We start from the raw sequence: 23,156 nt of genomic DNA on the forward strand, positions 1-23,156 counted from the left end.
GGATGAAAATATGGGGGTAAATCTTTGTGATTTTAGATTATGCAACACTTTCTTAGATATGAAACTGAAAGCACAATTGACCAAAAATATTTTTAAAAATTGTATTTCACCAAAATTAAAAACTGTTGTGCTTTCTCAGACACACCATTAGGCAAGTAAAAAGACAGCCTACAGAATGGGAGAAAATATTTGCAAATCATATATTTAATAACAGGCTTGTATCCAGAATATACTAACAAAAACTCTTACAACTCAATAGTTAAAAGATAATTAACAAATTAAATATGCACAAAAAATCAGGATAGACATTTCTCCAAAGAAGATATATAAATGGTCAATAAGCACTTGAAAAGATGCTCAACATCGTTAGCTATAAGGGAATGTAAAACAAAACCACAGTGAGACACCACTTCTTGCCCACTAGCATAACTCTAATAAAAAAGACAGACAATAACAAGTGTTGACAAGAATGTGGAGAAATTACAACCCTAATACATGACTGTGAAAATGTAAAATGGTGCAATCACTTTGGAATAACAATTTGGCAGTTCCTCAAGGTTAAACATAAGAGTTACCATATGATCTAGCAATTCCACTCCTAGATATAAGTGTATACCCAAGAGAAAAGAAAACATATGTCTACACAAAAACATGTATGTAAATATTCATAACAGCATTATTAATAATAACCAAAAGTGGAAACAATCCAAATGTCCACCAATTAATGAATGCATAAATATGTGATATAGCAGTACAGATAAATATTATTTAGCAATAAAAAGCAATGAAGTACTGATATATGTGACAACATGGAAAAACCCTTGAAAACATGCTAAGCAAAAGAAGCCAGTCACAAAAGATAATTTGTTGTATGATTCAATTTATTTTAAATGTCCAGAAAAGGCAAATCCATGGAGACAAAAAGTAGATTGGTGATTGCCAGGACTGGAGGGTATGGAGGGAGAAAAATGGGGGTGACTAATAATAGGTGTGGGGTTTCTTTCTGGGGTTTGACAATATTCTACAAAAGAGACTGTGGTCTTTGTGGCACAACCTGTGAGTATAGTAAAAACTACTGAACTGAACACTGCATTTTTAATTTTTTTTTTCTAGAGACAAGTTCTCACTCTGTCACCCAGGTTGGAGTACAGTACACATCATAGTTCACTACAGCCTCAAACTCCTGGACTCAAGTGATCATCCCAACTCAGCCTCCCTAGTAGCTAGGACTACAGGTGCATGCCACCATGCTTGGCTAATGTTGTTTTTTGCTGTTGTTGTTTTTTTGTGGAGACAGGGTTTTGCTATGTTGCCCAAGCTGGTCTTGAACTCCTCAAGTGATCCTCTCACCTCAACTTCCCAAAGTGCTGGGATTACAGGCATAAGCCACCAGACCTAGCCTGAATTGGACAATTTAATTGGGGGAATTGTATAGTATGTGAATTATATCTCAAAGCTGTTAGAAAAAAAGGCACAATGGATGTGGGGTTATTGACTGTGCAAATGGCCCCAATTCTTCACTCCCTCTGTATCCATGCCCTTTGCCACGTGACTTTCTACTTTCTCTCATGGGGTGGGTTAGGCTATTCTTGCATTGCATAAAGAAATACCTGAGACTGAGTAATTTATAAGAAAAGAGGTTTAATTGGCTCATGGTTCTGCGTTGTACAAGCATGTTGTTGACATTTGTTTGGCTTCTGGGGAGGCTTCAGGGAGATTTTACTCATGGCAGAAGGTGAAGCGGGAGCAGGCATGTCACATGGCCAGAGCGAGCAAGTGAGAGAGAGAGAGAGAGAGAGAGAGAGAGAGAGTTGGGGGAGGTGCCACACACTTTTAAACAATCAGATCTCATGAGAACTCACTTATCACCAAGGGGATGACGCTAAGCCATTCATGAGGGATACACCCCCATGATCGAAACACCTCCCCACCTTCATCACTAGGGATTACATTTCAACATGAGATGTGATGGAGACACAGATATCCAAACGATATCATGGAGTAATTTCCCTATTCACTGAATCTAGGTTGATGTTGTAGCTTTGTCCAGTAGAGTGCAGGGAAATGATTTGCTGTCACTTCCAGGCCTGGGACTTAAGAACTCTTGCATGTTTCCATTTGGCCTTTGCTCCTCTGCCATTGCCATGAGAACATCCCTGGATTAGTTTGATAGAGAATGAGAGACAAGACACAAAGAAGTTTCTCTTCAATCATCCCATCTAAGGTCATCCTAGATCAGCCAATAGCCACCCAGTTCCCAAGCATGTGAATGAGCCCAGCAGTGACCAGAAAAACCACCCAGTCAAACCGTAATTGTCAAATTTTAAACTTACAGACTAATTACATGTTTGTTGTTTCCAGCCAGTGTGTTTTGGGATTGAAGTATTTGTATGAAAATAGGTAACTGATACAGCAGGATAACACAGCATTCACTGTCATCTCAGGAACTTGAAGGAAGAGAATAGAGAGGATAGGTAATGAAATTTAGCACTTCCTAGACCTCAAGTCCTTTACAGAGAAGGGACTTGGAAAGTTAAATATTGTGTGTGCATGCATAAAAATATAAAAATGTGAGTCAAAAGTAATACAAGGTGACTGGAAATTCCACAGTGACATTTAAAAATATATAGCATATTCTATTTACTGCCTCATAGTGATTACGCTAAAAAAAAAAAAAAAAAAAAAAAAGCTTAATTTTTTTTTTTTTTTTTTTTGAGATGGAGTCTTGCTCTGTCGCCAGGCTGGAGTCAGTGGCATGATCTCGGCTTACTGCAACCTCCACCTCCCAGGTTCAAGCTATTCTCCTGCCTCAGCCTCCCAAGTAGCTGGGACTACAGCCACGCACCACAACACCTGGCTAAATTTTTGTATTTTTAGTAGAGACAGGGTTTCACCATGTTGGCCAGGATGGTCTCAATCTCCTGACCTTGGGATCCACCCACCTTGGCCTCCCAAAGTGCTGGGATTATAGGCTCGCGCCACCACACCTGGCCAATTTTTTAAATATACAACTTTACCCAAGAAAATCACATCTGCGAAAAATATATAACTTCAATTTATTCGTGAGAAAATGTCAGTAGTGGGACAGTCTACTAAAAAACTGACCAGTACTCTCAAAAGTATCAAGTTCCTGAAAGGCAAAAAAGATTGAGGAACTTTCCAAGATTGGAGAAAATAAAAGAGATACAATTAAATGAAATGTGGAATCATTGGATTTTGGAATAGAAAAGGGACATTAGTGGAATAATTGGAAAATTTTGAATAAGATCTGTAGATTAATTAATAGTAAAAAGTATTAAATCAATGTTCATTTTCTGGTTTCAATAATACTACTATGAATAAATAAGTTGTCAACATTTGGGGAAGCTGGGCTCAGAGTTATACAAGAATCATGTGCACCGTTCTGCAATGTTTTTGGAAATCTAAATTTTTTTTTAAAGTTAGACCACAATTATAATTTTTTAAAAAGGGGGAAAGAGTATATAGAAAAATGTTTACAGCAGCTATTTTCCACAAATAATTTGTTGACATGCCAGACATTATTTTGGTACTAGGGCTAAAGCAATCAATGAGACAGAAAAATCCCTGCTCTTATGCAAGGCTCTCTTCTTCATAAGGTAAACAGAATATGTGTAAGATCATTTGAGCTAGTGTTAAATGCTGTGTAGAAAGTAAATCAGGGTAAGGGAGTAGGAACAGACGGTATGGGTCACTTTAGCTGAAGTGGTCAGGACATCTCTCTTTGAGGGGCTGTTAATTGAATGAGACCTGAATGACCTAAGGAACTGACTTTGTATGGAAAGGACATTTTGGGCAGGTTAAAAGCAAAGCAAAGGCCCTGGGGCAGAAGCAAGTATGAAGCGTGTTAAGAAGAGGAAGGCCAGCCTAGTCAAAAGTGGAATGTTACTAGCTTTCCAAATCAGACTGGAGGATTATGCATCTTCCAGAACAGGTAGCTAGCATCAGGAGTTTGCATTTTATGTACAAAAGGAAGTGATCGGGTGGTTTTAAGAGGGTGGGACATGATGTGACTGGGATTTTTTAAAATGTCATTTCATTTTTTGTGGGAAATGACCTGCAAGAGGAGGAGGGCAGCAGAAGTGAGGCCTGTTGGGAGGCCATTGCAGGAGTCTAAAGAAGGAGAGTTGGTGGCTTGACTAGGGTGGTCAGTGAAGTGGCAGAACAGCTACTGGCCCTGGATGTATTTTGTGGTAGGTAGAGCTGAGTAAATTTTACAGATGGACTGAATGTGCTGGTACAGGGAAATAAAGGAATCTAGGATAATTCCTTGTTTTCTTTTCCAATTTGGGTGGATTTTGGTGCCAATTACCAGGGAAGAGTGATGGAGGAACAGTTTTCTGGGGGGAAAATCAAGAATTCTGTTCTGAATATATTAAATTTGAGACTTTTTAAAGACCATTATTTTATGTTTTTGCAATGATTGAGTAATAAATATATGTAAATGTATTTTTTAGGAGCTTTACATTTTGGGAAAAAAATGAAGTTGGTTTTGGGAACATTCAAAAATGTTAGGCAAACTGGGTGCTTACATTATTTAAATAAAGATAGGGGGTATATCTCACCTGGAAAAGTGAATGAGAGAAGACTAATATATAGGACGAAAGGCTCCATCCTAAATAGAAGCAGTTTTAGAATGCACAAGTGATGTATTAAATTTATTCCTGGGCGTGAACAATGATGAGCATCCATAAGTGAACTTTTTACAACTGTCATCACCCACATAAACACAACATTTTTCAAAAGAAAAACAAAATCATCCAACTGTCCTTCAAGTTTAGAAAGAGAACTCTGCTCAAATGTGCATGTAGGAAGAGATATAATGGTATGACAACTTCTCTTTCTTTTTCTTTAAAGGAACAGTGCACAGGGAATCTGGAAACTATAGGAGGGTAATTATTGAGAGATTATGGTATTGTGGTCAAGGGTGTGGACTGTGGAGCCCAGTGATCTATGCTCTACTCTTATCTCCACCACTTACTGGTTGTATAACTTTGTTCAAGTTCTGTAACCTCTCTCTGTGCCTCAGTTATATCATCCGTAAACCGAGATAATAATATGTAGTAGACCCTGCAATGCACCCCACACCCCCTCCTCCCAGATTCTACTTCACAGTGGCTGGGAATATTACCAGAAGATGGCCCTTAACTGTCAGTCTTTTTTGGGGATTGTCTTGGCTGAAGAAATTCTCTCCCTCAAGGTCACACCTCCTTCCAGGGACAGCCATATCTAATGATTGATCAACATGGGGTATAAAGGCTTGGCCCCATCACTCCAATTCAGGGAAGCTAGAAGGGACTTCCCAGCTCCAGAGTTCCAGATGGAGTTGGCTGAGGCTTCCATTGGGCCTGCATTCCAGCTCAACTGCTCACTTTGCTCAATCCTGCTTTCTTCTCCTTCTTTCCCCAGGTGTTGATCCCAAGACCACTCCCTAGTAAACATCTTGTAATCTAATCTCCCTTTTGGAGTCTGCTTCCCAGGGAGCCTGACCTGCAACATAAGAGTACCTTCCTTATAGGGTGATCCTTAGGAATCAATAAGTCACCATACATAAAGCATGTGAAAGGGTGCTTGCACATAGTAAGTGGAATGTGCCAGCTATTATTATTGAAGCAATCCTCTTATGAAGCTATCAACTCCTGCAATTGTCTTTATTTTTCCCTCAGTCATAAAAGGCTTGTTATAGTGGTTTGAGTTAATTTTCCATATGTTGCAAATAAATTTAACTGGCTTTAGGTGATGAGAAACGGAAGAAGAAAACAGGTTTCTGACCTATTTGTTGCTATTGGAATCACATTCTTGTCAGAGAGACTGTCTCTGTGTTTGCAACCTGACTATAAGCATCTTCTCTGTTGGCATATTGTGTTTTTCTTTTAATTGAGAAAAGGTAGGTGTGAATTATTGTATTTTCATTAGGCTTGGATTACATACATGTCCCAATAAAGGCACCTGCATGACAAGAATCTGCATTTGTAGGGTCTTCTGCTGAGATGAGAAGAAATCAGTATCTTCAGCTTAGTTTATTCTGTTCAGACAGAAAGAGTTCTGATAACCAGAGGGCTGGATCTAAGCTCATTTTGTCACTGCATTTTTTTTTTTTTGGTCTGGTTCATAAGCACTTGATCCTTGTGGACCAAAATAGAGATTGAACTTTTCCCATAAAACTGAAGCTCTAAAAAAACAAAAAAGAAAAGCCAGAGAGCTCCCATACTCAAAAGCAAGGAATACAAGACCACATAAAGCTAAATTTAAAAAATAAATGTTAACTCAAAAGTCAGATTATACATTAGATTATGCCACATTAAAACATCAGGAGAAAGAAGAATTGACAAATGCAAACTGGCTGAAAAGTAGAGGCTATGGTTGTTAAGGAAGATGTCATTGTTTTTCTTACAATTCTCCAAAGAGCAGTAGCTGTGTAAGTTAGTTTAAACCATGTATACAATATATACAGCATATGAGTATATTCTTCTTCTAACAGGAAAGCCAAAAATTCTGTGATCCCATTTCCCCATATTTGTCTATTATTATTCCCTAATACAAAGCCTTCACACAGCACAGTTTTGGAAGTAATCACCAAAGAGGTGACCCTCCCTGTCCTGTTTAGTGGGAGTTATGTGCTGTTTGCCTCTTATCCACTCTTGATCATTTGAAGGCCTTTGGCTCACATGAGACTCCAAGCTACTATCCCTGGCAATCAGGATACATATCCTCACATCAGTGGGCACCTCGTTTCTCAGCCACAAGTTGAATAAATTGGGAGAGGCTGGCATAAAGCTCAAGTTTATCATTAATGTCCACCCATTTCACTTTCTTGGCATCATCGCCAGCTTCCAGAGGAAGATGGTCCATTATTTCATCACGGTAGTTCACAGCCTCTGTCTCTATCCAGCAGTTATCTGTGTTTCTAGAATCATCCACGTAGCCTTTAGAGACCACAAAATGTTCCTGACTGAGGAGTTTGTGCAATTGTCTCTCCAACTCCTGCATTTCGTTCCTAGATTTCTGTAAAGAGTTCATGGCTTCCTCGCCAAATTCTCTCTTCAATGTAGCACTAATTTTCTCTCCTGGATCCACCATACCCCCTGGGATTGCCTATTCTCCACAGTCCTTCCTTTTGATGGCTACAAATTGCAGGATATTTTTTCCAGAAATAGGGTGGGTAATTTCGTTTCCCTTGCTATCCCTTTTCCATCTGGGTAAGATGGGATCTACAGCATGATTGGGGCCCCAACACCCCAAAGGCCCTTGGCCAACCAGTCCTGTCCGAGGTGCAGGATTTCTAAGTCTACCCTTCTCAATCTCATACAAGCCATGCTGGTTCCTTCTCTCCACATGCCCACCCTTTTCGTTAAACTTAGGAGAGAAGTTCCTTTCACCCACTTGAGGGTCTGCCCACACGGGCCCAGGCAAGACAGAGCTGGCAATGTACTCCACGGGCGTTACTCTCGCCACTCGACCAGCCAGCTCATTTTCTCATGGGGAACCAGGCTTCGCTCCACCTTGGAGCCAGGGTACGGAGATGTCCGGGCCTTCTCGTGGGGCTTCTCAGCAGTGCGCTTCGAACCTGACGTGATGAAGTTTAGAGAAAACCTATGTGAGGAAAACAGGCTCCAGCTGGCCAGGATGTTGGGGCAGCTGCCGGGCCTGCCTGTCACAGAGGCCAAGGTCATGAAGGGAGACACGGTCGCTAAAGCCTTGGACAGGCGGCGTCCAGCCATGCAAGCAAGACCCAGCGGCCCGAGGGGATTTCGGTTGCTCTCTGCGTGGGGGCGCAGTCTCCACCGCAGATCAGCACCCGCCCGCGGGGAGGTGGCCACGTTTCTCTCCTCGACACCAGTTGATGGCCCGCCTTCCTAAAAGGCCGTGTGGCATCTCCAATGGCTACAACGGGGTGCGCCAATGGCTCGTGCGTGGAGGTAACGGTGCCGCGGGGTTGCCAGGGGCGTACCACAACCGGGCCGCGCACTCTCGCTGCCGCCCTGGCGTTTTGGTTGTAAATTGAGAGATTTTGACCTCTGGAAAAGCTCCCAAATGGAAAGTGCTGGGGTTGAGGACATCTTCCTAACAACAATAAAATTAGCAAAGGACAACCACCAAAGTGCCATTAGCCCACTAGCCATTTACCAGTAAATTTAGTTCACAAGGTTTAGGATGCTTTCTGTTAGGGAGAGGGCAGAATGAACGTGGGGTTAGGAGTGGACAAAACTCCCTGTTTGGGATGCTCAGAAGCCGAGTGGGGGTGGCCTCAGAAAACAAGGGGAACTCACCTGGTACACTGAGCATGGTGCTGATGAGAACTCCATGAGAGGGTGTGATGAGCGGAGTATGTGTTCAAAACGTGGGTCTATCATTTACTACCTGAATGGTTTTGGCAAGTTCCTTAATCTCTCCTTTCATAGGAGTATTTGCTACAGAATGCCAAGTACTGTGCCAAGCACAAAAGAGTGAACTGAAGGCTGGACCACGGGCCCTTTGCTTTTAAAATGATTCTGCTCGGAGAGGCAGCACATTTTTATGAAAAAAAATATATATATACACACACACATATATATACATATACACATATATATACACACATATATATGTGTGTGTGTATATATATGTATAGAGAGAGAGAGAGAGAGAGAGAGAGAATTAGCACTGAAAGGGCAATGCCAGGTATCAGGTAAAAGTCGAACACAGGTTAAAAACCCAGCTCCAATTCCTCCACATGCCACTTTCTTGGGGGAAGTTACATAAGCTCTCTTCAGGTTCCTCATGTGTAGAATGAAAATATTAATAACGACCTCATAGGGCTGTGGTGACAATTAAGTAGGATGTTATAACACGTTAGCTCAACGTCTGGTCCACAGCATACACTCAATAAATATTAGTTGTCATCACTGTAATTATCGTTAACTTTTTTGATTCTGCACCTTGAAAACTGTAGATTAGAACAGGACAGCTGAGATGATTATGGGAACTGAGCAGCTCACATATGAGGTCAGAATTAAACAGCTTATGGTTAGAGAAAATCAGGATGAGAAATAACAGAAATCCAGGCTGAGAAATAACAGCATCTGTCCTGAAATGATAAATAATGAGAAGAGGCACGGTCTTAGACATTACTCAGAAGGAAACAAGCCCCAGGGAAAGGTATCTGATCATTTGAAACAGTCCCATTAGAAAGATGTTCAATGAGTAAATGATTTTATGGTCAAATATGTTTGGGGAATTCTACATATTTTATCACCCTGTCCCCTTAGAAATTCAGGGTTCACATTAATGTTCTAAAGATCCTGAAAATTTCTATAAACACAAATCAACATTAAATTGTTTAATTTTGTTTCATCTGGTATTTCCATTCTCTGGTTAGAAACATTCTAACCCAGAGAATGTTTCTTTTTTGCAATAACTGGTAACATATTAGGAACATACTTCCTCAAATTTAGAAAGGTTTCAAAATGTATATGTGTGATTGAGGGTAGATCCCTAATCATTTGAAGTTATTACTATCATCATAACTATGGAAGGCAGCTACAGAATACATACCCAATGCCCTCATTAAACTCCAAACAAGATGAGGCAGGTTTCTAGAAGGCTTGAAACACAGAAATAGCTGGGGCTATGGGGAACAAAATGGTAGAAAAGGACTGAGAACAGAGAAATATGAGACATAGTCATCCTTAACCACCATTGTCATCAACATTGTTGAGGGTTGGCTGTGCGCAAAGCACTGTACAAAGTACCACTGGGAAAGAAAGATGATCCTTAAGGGACACAATCCCAGCTCTATAATTCTTGTCTTTCTATGCCTCAATTTTTTAAATCATGGAATTCTATTCCTCCAGGTCTCCTGAAAATGTATTAAGAAAACCACTGATACAAAAACTTAAAACATTTGGGGAAAATACACTGTGAATTCCTCATTATTTCCAGGTATCCTACTCCAACTCATAAGAAACAAATGGAGCAGATGTCTTTGGTATGGTTCTGGCTTCCTCCCATCATAGGCTTTGTAGCTTGCATCTGACCCTTGGCTTCTTTGGGTCTTGGTTCCTCACTAGAAAAGGAATCTGTTGGCCTCTGTTACCTATAAAATTCCTTCAAGACTTAGCATTTTATGATTCTAGGATCTATGAAAATCTCATTATTAGAAGGGCAAGGTCAATTTTTGCTATGAATCCAAAAGACTAGATGTTCAAATATAAACAGCCAGATGCTCAGGGGGAAAACACACTGTTGAGGAAAGGAAAGGAACAGGGAGGGTATGGTGTGCCACATACAAGGCAGAAATATAATAATTCATGGGTACCTAGAAAGGAACTTCAAAACCAGTAAGAAGGCATTTTATTCTATTTTTAGCATCGTCAGCAGGCAGAAGATGGTTAGATAAGACCATTTGATGATTGTGGTGCAAAAGATACCCTAGGGGCAAGAAATAAAATAACTATAGTAGAAACCAAAAGAATTATTTGCTGGGAAGCCACTGGGGAGATTCCCTTTCTTAAATTGTCTTCTGAGGCAGAAATGTCTGAGGTAGAACAAGCAGAGCTACACACAGAGAATTTTCTGGTTCTATCCACGAGAAAGCCCTAAAGGAACTGTAAGGGGCAATCAGAGAATAAATCTTTGGCCTGTCACTATGAACTATGCCTGAGTCAGAGATTGCCTGTGTCATTCGATTTTATAATATTAAGGATATTATGAAAGGCAAAGTGGATATGGGGAGGACCAGGGTGATTACAAGGTCCAGGCAGTGCAAGAACCCCTAACCATCCTTCCTACCTCTCTTTGGGAAGTACAAACAAGTGGTACCCAGCACATTTAATTATCAAGAATTATCCATCTCTTCCAAAAGTGATGCTAAGGCTCAACTTCAGAAACAAATCTTTAAGGAAAGCAGAAAAATGGTTTTTTCCTCTCTTTAAAGCAGTAATAATGATAATAAATAACAAATTAACTACTATATACTAAGTTATTTCCATGTAACAGACTGGTGTACAGGTTTGTCCAAGTAAGACTGCCCAGTTTTGAATCCTGGTTTAGCCACTTCTTAGCTAGTTGACCTTAAGCAAGTTTTTTAACTTCTCTGGGCCTCAGTTTTCTCATCTAGAAATAATAATGTTATCCATGTTATAGGGTTGATGTGACATAATTCATTTAAATAGCTTAGACTAATGTTTGATCAATAGTAGGACCACAACAAATAGTTATTGCAACTATTACTATTAAGTACTTTACATTTGTTATCCCATTTAATTTTCAAACAACCCTTTGTGTTAGGCACATATACTAACAATATCAACAGTTAACAGACTGAGGACATTGCAGTTCATAGAATTAAATGTGCCCAAGATCACATAGCTAGTTATTACTATATATTTCAGAACCAGAAAGGCTTGACAATATAAACTCATATTTTATTGATAGTCTGAATGCATGTTGAATTTGATTTTATATGGCAAAATGGCACCATTTTACTATGCCTATAAAATTTTTGACTGAAGTTGGTTCTTCTGCTGGGTTCACTCTGTAAGAGGAAGAATTTGGAGACAGTGAAACCATTAGCAACCTATTGTAATAACAGTTGTAAAGAGAAAATGCCCTGATTCATGGGGCAATTCAGACAAAAAAGACAAGCAAGAGAGACATCCCAAAGTGGAAGTAGAGGCCTAAAGAGAAGGAGTCATCAAAGATCACCCATTTTAATCCTAAAGAGCCCAATGGATGGTGGTGATTGGCATAAATAGGGAAGTCAGGTGGGGAGTTGACAGTGGAAAATTCACTTTTAGCTGTGTTTTAAGGACACATGATAAGAGGATGGAGCATGGGATGAGTGCTGTGGGAACTGGAGATTCTGCCACTAACATTCTTGTTCCTCAATTTCCTCTTTCAAAAATGATAAGTTGATCTAGAATTAATCCTTTGGATTCCTTCCAACTTCCTAGAGGAAGCATGTAAATGAATTAGAGGAAGTAGAAGGTAGACTTCAGGAATTCAAGAGGCAGTGAGTGATCAAGGTATTGGATCATTAGTCTGGCCTTGCAGTAAAAGAGAGAAGTGGGACAATTACTTACTTTTTAAGATTAAGACAAATGGTGCCTTTTAAGAAATGACTTAGGCAGGATTAATTAATACACCCATATGTAGAATACAGGCTGTCGACAATTAACCTAAGAAATCTAAAGTAAAATGTGTAACAATGAAAGTCAAGTAGCCTTTATTTATAGGAGAGATAAGCTTCAGTTTGTGTGGTGTGATATGAAGGTGTTGGGAAAGTCCAGCTGCCCCAAAAATGTCTTCCTGATCTTCTTAAAATACTGCCTGGCTTTACACCATTAAAATAAACCTCTTTAAATGTACTTCATAATATAAAATGCACATTTATTTCACATTCAGCTGTTACCATGCTTTCCGGTGCATTAGGGTAACAGGATGACAACTAGCTACGGTGAACTGAGAAGACAAAGATTTGAAGGGGGAGGAGGAAGGGATTCCTTTGGTATTTGGTGCAGCATTACTCAAGTCAGTCAGTTCAACAACATGTGGCTGCCTATTATACTCCAGATATTGAGCTAGGTTCTAGACATTAAAAGGCAAGTAAGTTGTGGTTCATTGCCTCAAGATGCTTATGGTCAAGAGAGAGTGGACTACATAAAGGTCATGGGGCTGGAGGAGTTTTGAAAAGTGGGACCAGCGACTAGGTAAAAAGGAAGAGGGACAAAGAAATTTGTTCTCTTCCATCACAACTTAGTTGAAGAATTAGATACCCCAAACAATGCTTTTTCTTGGTCCCAGTGAATCCCCCTAAGGAACTACTAAAATTTAAGCTGGTAGAGTTGACACCCTGTAGGCTGAAGAATAACAGATAATTTGAATATCTTTAACTCAATATTTTTGGCCCTTTGAAATTTAAATTAGTAAAATTTTACTATATCAGAACTTGTAACCTAAACAGTTGACTATAAAATACAGGTTTACTGATAATTTTTCCTGCTCCCTTCCTCCCCTGGAACTTCACAGTATGCTAAGATTGCTGAGGACTGGTGGGGGGAACCAGGGCTAGCAGAAGCAGGAAGCAGGAAGCAGGAAATGTAGAGAAATTGGAGCTAGAAAGATAACTGAGCACTTCTTTAAACAGCAGACTAGAGGAGCACCATATCTTCACAGATGGTGTTAAACAAGCATCATAAGACATAGCTTCAAATAATGCAGGGAACATACAATTAGGGCCACAAAAACTTGGGGTACCAGTTCTAGTTCTGGTATTTACTAGCTGGATAGCCACAGGAAGTCATAATATTTTTTTGCCTATATTTAATGAGTACTGTCTATATGCCAGGCACCTATAACATGTCTATAATTGACTGAATGTTCATGGCTCCCCTCAAATTCATATGTTGAAATCCTACCCCCCAGTGTGATGGTATTGGGAGGTGGGGCCTTTGGGAAGTAATTAAGTCATGACAGTGGAGTCCTCATTAATGGGATGACTGCCCTTATAAAAGGAACCCCAGAGAGCTCCGAGGCTCAGTGTCTTTTCACTACGTAAGGATACCATGAGAAGTCAGCACTCCAGAGGAGGAAGAAAGGCCCTCAGCCAACCCCTGACTGTGCTGGCACTCTGATGTCATACTTCCAGCCTCCAGAACTGTGAGAAATGAATGTTTGTTGTTTAAGCCACCCAGTTTATGGTAGTTTGTTATGGCAGTCTGAATTGGGCAAGAGTGTTTTACATATGACGATATTTCATTCTCATGACAACCCACTGAAGTAGATTCTATCGTTTTTCTCTATTTTATAGATAAGAAAACTTAACCACAGATAATTCAAGGTCAGATAAACTAAAATTTGTTAAAGTAGTGATTTGAATACAGGTAGTCAAACTCTAATGCCCATGTTTAATCATTATGATATCCCAGGTATTAAGTCTTTTGGGCTTCAGTTCCCTCACTTAAAACTGGACACGTTGCACCAAACAATGTTGAAAATTCTTTCTGGCTTTAAACACTATGATTCTAATTATATAAATCATATCTATGTTTAATATGCTCATGGTTAATCTGTGTTTCGGAATAGTCTCAGAGAACTGAGAGCTGAAGACAAGTTTCTGAAATATGGCTTCATTTCTTAGTTATCCCTTGTTTCAGTCAAGGTAAACCACATAATTTACTCTTCCACCAAGAATACCCTTCCTCCATTTCCATCTGTTGAAAATCTATCCATCCTTCAAGTGCCAGCTGAAATGCACCTCCTCTAAATAGCCATTCTCAGTCTTTGGGGATTTAAAGTGCGGATGTATTAGACTGTTGGGCATTGGGATTTGGGCGAAGTATCTGTGCTAATGAAAGGAAAAGATGTAGGATAAGAAGAAGAAAGGTTGCAGGGAACCATGTACAGGAAAGGTAAGAGAACCGTCAGCAGTGTTGTTGGTGACGGGCACAAAGCCTTCCTTGTGACAGGCAATAGCAAAGTCACCAGATTATATTAAATGTTGCCCAGCTAGTAGGAGTGAGATGAAGATTAAATGAGATAACGTGTGTAAAATATCTACTACACTGTCTGGAAGGGCAGCAACATGATAATTCCTAATCTCTTCCTTCCATAGGCAACTGGTCATCTCCTTCATGCTGAAGAAAGCTGCCATCCTGCCCAGGGAGGAGTAGGACAAGAAGAGGGGAGAAGAGACTCTGGGGGGGAAAAGAAGTCAGGCGGAGATATATGGGAACACAAAGAAAAAACGAGAGCCAGAGTACACAAGACGAGAGAGAAAAAAGAAATGTAAGGGAGTGACGGCGAAGAAGAGGATAGAACGGTAATGGAAGCAGAAGGGCAAAGAGGGACAAGTAAGAAGGAGAGAATTCTAGGCCTCGGGAAGAGAAAGTTCCTGCTGCACTGCGGAATCCGGCCTAAAGGGAGAGGCAACCAGGTGCAGTACCCAAGCCCAGGTGCCAGTCATTTGCCGCTGGGCTCTCAGACCCATTCTCCTTTTGCGGCTGTCACATATTCTGTAGGGATTCTGAGCCCTGCCCTCTGTCATCTTGTCCACTGGCTTCTCCTGCTTTCCACCACTAGGTGGGCTTGGAGGGTGGGAGGAAGGGAGAAGCCAGGGGGACTCTCATCCCCTACTTTGGAAGATGTCTGCCGCAGTAGTTGCACTAACTTTGTGGCTCCAACTCCTATTGGACAAGCCCTCCAGGGTTCTGGCTGTCTCCTCTCTTTGCCCCTCCAGCCTCAGGGGAGAAGGCACGTCCAGCAGTTGCTAATCTCAGGATTGCCTCACCTTACCCTAGTTGAACGTCCAGTTCTTTCAACACTTGTAACTAATTTGCTGCATTAAATTATTGCTATTGACTCGCTTGGGAAAGAAAACTTTACTTTCGCTGGATTCACTTGCAGAGTTCAAAGACACTTTTCCTAATGGGACTGCAAGCAGCGCATCGGAGAAAAAAATCTAGCAGTCCCAGGATTCAAGAAGGGTCAGGGTCTACTTCAGTGTTTGATCAGACAGCGACAAACCCACACTACCTAACAGCGCCGGAAGGCTCTTAGCCTAGGAATTAGCTGTAAAATGACTGGGTTCATGTCTACTTTTTCATGATTTACTCTATTCTCTTTGATCACCGCCAGCCTTGGCTTAAGGAACATCTCTGTAGAATTCAATTTTATTCCTCAAGGGTTACTTAAGTGCCCATTATGAGTATGGAGGGCACATAGCTAGGTGTGGTGGGGAGGAGATATAGAGACGCAGGAAAAATGGAGGGCATGCTCAGTTTTTGGAAGTGTTTGCTTCCTGCAAGATGAGGTTTGCGGACCTATCAGGAGAGCCTCTTGATAAAGACTCCTGAACTTTTCCAGTCTCACCAGAGCTGCAGACACTCGGAGGCAATATTAGTCTTACAGCTTTCATTTCTCCCATCACCAGAGCTCTGTTAAAAGCAGACTCCTCTTTAAGGAATCCACAGATCAGAGAGGGTACAGCACATGCACACAACTGATCCCCAAGTCAGAATGATGCCAGCCACAAGGGGGGATTCTGCTTGGGGGAGCAGGAAGACTGCACAGAGATGGTAGGAGACGGCTACAGGAGCTGAGTCCAAGAAAGTTTGACAGGTGGAGGCGGCTAAGGGGTATTCTGGCAGAGAACAGAGCAGGATCAAAATAAAGTGTCAAAGGACAGACACATTTCAGGTGTTGTTTGTAAACGGAGGCTTTGGGGTGAGGGTAGGGAAGTGGAGGGGAGACTGAAAAATGGAGGCCCAGCTATTGAGGACTCTGAGAATGAGGCATTAAGGCTCGAGGCCATGGTGAGTCACTGGAGGATCTTCAGCATCAGGGCGGCAAGGTCACTTCTGGTGGGGTGGCGGGGGTGGGGTGGGGTGGGGGGACTTTGCGATTAGAAGCAAAGAAGCTGGAGGCAGGAAAAGAAACTGCGAGCTCTCGGGTGGAGGGCAGCTTATACGGGAAGCCTGGACTTGACCATCGCCAGGGAGGCATACTGACATTCGAGCTGCCTTCCATCTATTCAAGGGCACGCTTCCTCCGTCTGTGGGGGGAGAAGGTGCCCCCTCAGAGGCTGTACGATTCGAAGTCTCCAGCCTGAGAAGTTTCGAATTTCTCCTTGCCAAGGTCGGGCCACTACAGGTGGGCGACTGCGAGCCCCGAGCGAACGCTTGGCTTCACGCCCGCCCGGGGCAGCCGCCGCGGCTCGTCCCCTCCAGGCCTGGGCAACGCCGTGGGCCGTGCCCGGCAGAACGCTCCGGGAGCTGCGCGGCGGCGGCTCGAGGAGGCCTGGCGGGCGGCGGCGAGAGGCTGTGCCCCAGTTTGTGTCCAATCAGGGAGTGCGGGCTGTGCCCCGAGCCGGGCAGCAATGCGTAAACAAACCCACGGTAACTCCTCCGCCCCCTCGGCGCGCTCGCCCCGCGCCCGCCGCCGCCAGCGCCGCCGCCGCCGCGGGCTCTGCTCTCCTCGCGCCCGCCCGCCGGGCCGGCCCAGCCCCCGCCCCGCGCCGCTCGCACCCCCGCTGCCCCGCCCCGCCCCCGCCGGCGCGGGCTCCCTCACCTACCGCCCCACGCGCGCGCGCTCGCGCACCACGCGCCCCGCGCGGCCCGCCCGGATCGTGGCCTCTCGAGAGCAAGGTAAGGGCGATGCGCGGGGACCCAGGCGGCTTCCCCGCCCGACGCGGCCCAGGGAAGTTTCTGGCGTGGCTGTTTTCCGCGGGGCCGGGGGGGAGGCCCCGGGAGCCAGGCGAGCCCGGCGGGCGGGAGGGGGCCGCCTGGCGCCCCGGGGTCACAAGTTGCCTAACCTGACCTCGGTGCGGGCCGGTGGGCGGCGCGGCCGGGCTGGCGGCGCGCGGAAAGGGGCTGGAGGCACGGCGGGGCCGGGCGCCGGGCGGGCAAGGGGAGGGCCCCGAGGAACTTTCTCTTCCCCAGAGGGGCGCCTTCCAGTCCTGGCCGCGGCCCCGCCGCGGGAGCAGCGGCTCCCTGGCTGGAGGGAGACCATGAAATGTGTTCGAAGAAGCTGACGCAGTTTGTGACGCTCGCGGCTTCCTGATGGGGACCGGCAGCAGCGGCGCCTCCGCCGAGGAGGGACGACCTGAGTCGGCGCTCGGGCCCTTCCCCCGCCGGCAGCCGCGCGCCCCGGCGCCTAGTTTGGGGGCCGCTGGCTCGGGGCGCGAGCATCTGCTCCCGGCTGCGCGCGTCGCTTCCGTTTTGATTAGCTCAGGTTATTATATAAGATGTCACGGAGAGGAAAGGGGCGAGCGAGAGGCGCGTTGGGGAGGGCGCGGTGGCCTTCCGCGAGTGGCAGGGAGGGGCAGGAGGCAGGACCCAGCGGGACCCACCTGTACGCCCTCCGCGCCCCCTGCGGGCGCTGCCCGCGCGCGTGCCGGGGTGGTGGGGTGGGGGGGCACGGACGGACGTGCCCGCTGCTTCCATCTCCTCCCCGCCAACACTCGGGCAGCGGCCGAAACGTGCTATTTTTTCGCTGCCACCTCTCCTGGGTCTACAGGTTTCTGGCCCCAGGCGTTTGTACTTTGAAACATTTGTTTAATATTAAGAAAGCTGCGTGTGCGGCCGTCATAGTACACCCGGAACGTGTGGCCGTGAGCTCCAGGGCGGTGAATGAATCATCGCCCCGCGGACCGGGCCCCGATGATTCATGCGGGGTACACACACGCGCGCGTACTCGCTATGTACCTCTGACCCAGGGAGAGTGGCCCCTCTGCAGTGATGACGCCCGGAGGGGCGGGGAAGACTTAGTGCAAAAGGACAGCGGGGTCCCCCCCTTCCACAATAACTTGGGGGGGGGGTCAGGGACGCCCGGAGGGGCGGGGGAGACTTAGTGCAAAAGGGCAGCGGGGTCCCTTCTTCCACACTAACTTTTGGGGGGTCAGGGTCCACACATTCCCCAAGGCTTGTTTTGCGTTCTCGAAAGTGTTACAAAATTCCACCTGGCTACATTAATCGGTTGAGGAGCGCCGGTTAGCTGCAGGGCTGGGTCCTGTCTCATTCAGTGTTTGGTGTCAAGTGAGGGAGGTATCAGACTCTGAAGGAATCCTCCTAGTAATTGCGTCTACCTAAGTAGTTCTGAAGTAATTAGAAAAATTTTAAAAGTGGATCTTAAAAGAAGACTCCTTAAGACTAGTTTTTTGAGGGTTTTTAAAAAGCCAGATCCTAAAAGGAACCCCAGTTGCCATTCATGAATACAGAATTTTTCCCAATGTGATCACTCTCAAAGATTAACTTGACTCATTCCCACCTCACATTAGTAAGACTGAATAAAGTTTTCTCATCATTTAAGACTCACCTCAAACGGCATCTACTCAGCCAGGCCTTCTTGATCGCCTTCATTATCTCCTGTCCCCTCCCCCAGGAGCCACCCCATAATACTATTTTATTTTCTTCACTGCGCTTAATCGCTATCTGATCTTACTTTGTTTAGGAGTTCTTTTAGTCTGATCTCTTCTTACTGGAATGTAAGCTCCACTATGCTAGGGATTTGGGCTGTTTTGTTCACTGCTATAACCCTAGCACCTAGAACAGTGCCTGGCATATATGAAACACTTAGTATTTGTTGAATCGTGAATGAATAAACTCTTTTCCAGATTTCTTGGTAGGACTGTTTTTGACAGTTGAAATTCAGTGCTTTTTTTTTTTGTGGGAAAGTCACCAAGTTGGTGCAGTTCTAATTTTCTTCTTTTTCCTCCTGGTTTTCTTTTGATTGATTTTCTCCTCTGTGATGTTAACCTACAGCACAACAAGGGTTTGAGCATCATATCCTAAGACACTTAGTATGAAAAAAGATAAAGCATGTGGAGCTCTGTCAAGAGAAAGTATTTTACTATGTAACTTCTGGATGATTAAAAATATTATCTGTGCTAGTTGAAGAAAAGGTGCAGGATATTGAAATGGAATCAGCAAAGTCAAATCCCACAGTCCTATGTTTCCACTCATTTGGAATACTAATATTTCCATATCTTCCCTCCCCACTGCCTGGAAAAGAGCCTGAAGTTTAGCTGCAGTTTGGGAAGGTTCATAATAAATACCACTTAGTATGAAGGTTTTTTTGTTTGAGACAGGGTCTCTCTCACTCTGTTGCCCAAGCTGGAGTGCAGTGGCGCAATCATAGCCTCAACCTCCCAGGCTCAAGTGATCCAATATGAAGTATTAATTTAATCAAATGAAAACAGGATTTATGCTGCAGAGGCCTTAACTCTGATTTGTTGTTGTTCATGTCGGTAATGCCACAGAAGAGTACATAAAAGGAGTTATTTAAAATTATATTTTAAACATCTTAAATGGATTCTAAAGAATTACAGCTATAAGTCAGTGATATAATGTAAAAAGAATGTGTATGTCATATTTAATAATATCCCTTTAGAGGATAAACTTTGATAAAGTTTATATTATAAATAAACTTTGGAGGCATGTTAATTAGCCCCAGTCTTGTAGCAATATTTTCAGGACTCAGTACTTCTGAAGTTAGTGCTGAAGAAGAATGGGCTTCTAGCAGTTCCCTTTCCATAATAGTAGCTGTGATCACTTGCAGAAGCATAATCTCAAGAGTAAGCTCAGAGACAATAGAATTTTAAAGCTAAAAGAGACCTTGAAATTACTTGGCGCAGTTCATTCCTTTTTAATCAATCCCTTCACTAAAGAAACTAAGGCATAGTGAGATGACTTGCCTAAGGTACAGGGCAAGAGTCAGAACCAAGAGTCCTGACTCTCATAAAGAGCATAAGTGGTTGGAAGTTCCTGAATTAGCCAGAGCTGCTATAGGTGGAGAAGAATGGTTTCTATCATTAGTTGATTGTCTGCCTTTTGCTTGTGAACTCTCAGAGGGAAAAATAATGTCTTATTCACCTTTGTATCCTCCCATGTGCCTGCAACACCTAGGGGCTCAACAAATGCTTATTGAAAGCAGTTGGATAAATGGGTTTTAAGTTGAAAATATATTTAGGAAGTGAAAAAGCAGGAAAACATATCTCCTTTCCACATTGAAGAAGTTTTCTGACAACAGAATTAGATATTGGCAGTAAATAACCTAGAATTAACCTTAGAACTTTTACAATAATGAAACTACTGTTTAATTTTTATGCCTCCAGTTTTTTTTAAAGGCTTAAAACTTGTAAGTGTGCACGTTTGCTTACTTGGTATAATTATTTACTGGAGAAACAGGAGACAGGAGTCAGGACATCTGACGGGTGTTGCCTCTGTCACAGCATCCAATAGAAAAGCCTAGACTTTGCAGCCAGTCAGATTTGGGGCTAAAACACAGCTCTGCCCCTAATAAGTAGAGCTTTCCACAGAAAGTTACTTAACTTTTTGGAGCATTCTGTCATCTCTAAAGTGGGGATAATGCCATCTACCTTGAAGGATTGTGTGAGACTGAGATAATGTATATATATAACGTGTGTGGTGTATAAAAGGCTCTTAATAAATGGTAACTGCTATAGTTATGACTACAGACTTGTGTGACCATGGGGGCAGCTTAATCTCTCAGAAGTTTCAGTTTTTTCAATCGGAGAATAGGTGGTCAGGATGGGGGACGGGAATGACCGATCTCTAAGATCTTGTCCAGCTCTATGGTTTCAGAAACCAATAAAGAAATACACAGTTCTCCTGCAATTTTAGTTAAAGGTAATTCATATATCCTTGATCCAACAAAAACTACAAAAATGGTTAGTTTCTAGACCTTCTTAAGAATTTGTCTAAATTAACTTTTATGATAAGTACATTTTCATTATTTTACATGCTATATGATGGATATGAAGTTAACTTGAATATTTCAACCTCTCATCCAGCTTACTATATATATAAAGCAATATAAGAAGAATACTGTTTAATTAGACATAGATACTCTTTCTTTAAGAGGCTTAAGAGTCATGTAGAGCACATAAGACAGATAACTAAAGGCTGTTTTACATGGGAGAACTGTTAGAGAGGCATAAAGAAAATACTTTGTGAATTCAGAGGAGGAAAAGACTATTTCTAGCCAGAAAAAAGGTAAGACTTAATTAGGGAATTTTGAGCAAGGCTTAAAAAATTGAGACGACTTCAATCGGCAAAGATGTAGGGACCAGTCTGTGCTAAGACTTGAAGGTAAGGATATATGAGCATGTCCAGGATTTGAGAAGAATGTGGTTAAACTGGAGGTTGAGGAGCCCGGAGGCAGTATAATGGGAGAGAATGCTGCATGGGGAGGGGAAATTAGGACTATATTGTGAAGCATCTTGAATGCTGGGCTAAGGAGACTGTTTAGTTGGCAGTAGATAAGTATCAGAAATATTTTAAATGGGGGAATGATGTGATCAAGACTATGCTTTAAGAGATTAATCTTCATCACAGGAGCCGCAGGTAGTCCATTTAAGCTGTTGAAATATTCTCCAGAAGAGAAATGATGAGAACCTAAATTAGGGTGGAGGCAGATGAGTTGGGCAAGATACTATAGAAGTGAATGAAACAGAACTTGTTGGCAATTGGATGTAGGAGTTGAGGAAGAAATCAAAGACAGAAGCTGAGTCACTTAAGTTGATGTTGGCAAGGACTGAAATAGGAAGGGACACTAGTAAAGCACCTGCAAGTAGTCTGCAATCAATAAATATTTGTCTAATTAATGGAGGTGATTATTGGTTTGGATTTGGATGTGTTAACTTGTATGTGGCTATGGACCATCTAGATGGATGAGAGCCATTAAAAATAGAGAAAGATTTGGGGCATCCTTATGGAGGGGGATGGTGAACCTGTCAGAAAGTTCAGAGTGTGGTGAGCAGAATAAAAGGCTAGGATAGAGCCTTGTAAAAGCCAGTATTTGTGGACTTGAGGGAGATAGGAGGAGGTAGACAGGATGCTGAGAAGAAAGAAGCAGGAGGGGGATGAGGAAAAGATTGGGCAAAGAAAGATGAGGAAGGAGATTTCGAAGGATCCTGATAGGGTAGAGGATGGGCTGAGTTGAAGACTGGGAAAAGGACATTAGATTTGTCAGTGAGACCATCGTCAATAGCCTTCGAGGAACAGAGTCAGTTGGGCAGTGGGGATTAGTGGGGACAAGTCCGCTAGTTACTTGAAGAATGCTGGCTTGGGAAGGAAATGGAGAAAGCAAATGTAAATTGTGACTGGACTGTGAAAATCAGAGACTAGGGATAGGGAGAAGGCAATGACTTGAGGCAAGAAAAGTGTCAATGAAGCTTTCTTAAAAACAAAACCGGCAGGGCATGGTGGCTCACACCTGTAATCCCAGCACTTTGGGAAGCCGAGGTGGGCAGATCATGAGGTCAAGAGTTCCAGACCAGTCTGGCCAACATAGTGAAACCCCGTCTCTACTAAAAATACAAAAAATTAGCCGAGTGTGGTGGTGTGTGCCTGTAATCTCAGCTACTAGGGCTGCTGAGGCAGGAGAATCACATGAATCTGGGAGGCGGAGGTTGCAGTGAGCCGAGATTGCACCATTGGACTCCAGCCTGGGCGACAGTGTGAGACTCCGTCTCAGAAAAAAAAAAAAAAAAAAAAAGAAGGCTTGATAACATTTGTGCATTGTGCGTAGAGTGGTTGCAAGTGCAGAGGAAAGGAATGAAGATCGAGGGAGGACGTAGGAGGGCAATTAATACACTAGGCTCTCCTCAAGCAGGAGAGATAGGATAGGGTAACCATACA

General features: G+C 43.3%; 2 protein-coding genes across 6 annotated transcripts in view; one reads left to right on the plus strand and one right to left on the minus strand.

Moving 5' to 3' along the window:
• Positions 1-1,624: 1,624 nt before the first annotated feature.
• The window catches only part of LOC100983028 (collagen alpha-1(III) chain-like), a 38,763-nt gene continuing 17,231 nt past the window's right edge, over positions 1,625-23,156 (minus strand). Inside the window, exons 2-4 of the mRNA XM_055092270.2 lie at positions 17,069-17,722; positions 2,334-7,585; positions 1,625-2,156 (exon numbers count right to left, since the gene is read on the minus strand). Coding sequence (XP_054948245.1) covers positions 7,487-7,585; positions 17,069-17,722 — 753 coding nt within the window. The 3' untranslated portion in view covers positions 1,625-2,156; positions 2,334-7,486. The remainder of the gene's footprint in view (positions 2,157-2,333; positions 7,586-17,068; positions 17,723-23,156) is intronic.
• Positions 16,965-23,156, plus strand: part of PCGF5 (polycomb group ring finger 5) — a 121,632-nt gene continuing 115,440 nt past the window's right edge. For 4 of the 5 annotated variants that reach the window (XM_034931078.3, XM_055093127.2, XM_063607808.1 and 1 more), the window contains exon 1: positions 16,965-17,141. The gene's annotated coding sequence lies outside the window, so the exon portion shown is untranslated. Of the gene's footprint in view, positions 17,142-17,598; positions 17,728-23,156 lie in introns of those variants that run through there. The other variant, XM_063607806.1, reaches the window with a different exon arrangement.

Source organism: Pan paniscus, chromosome 8 (genome assembly GCF_029289425.2).
Source record: "Pan paniscus chromosome 8, NHGRI_mPanPan1-v2.0_pri, whole genome shotgun sequence".
In the NCBI taxonomy this organism is placed as follows: Eukaryota; Metazoa; Chordata; class Mammalia; order Primates; family Hominidae; genus Pan; species Pan paniscus.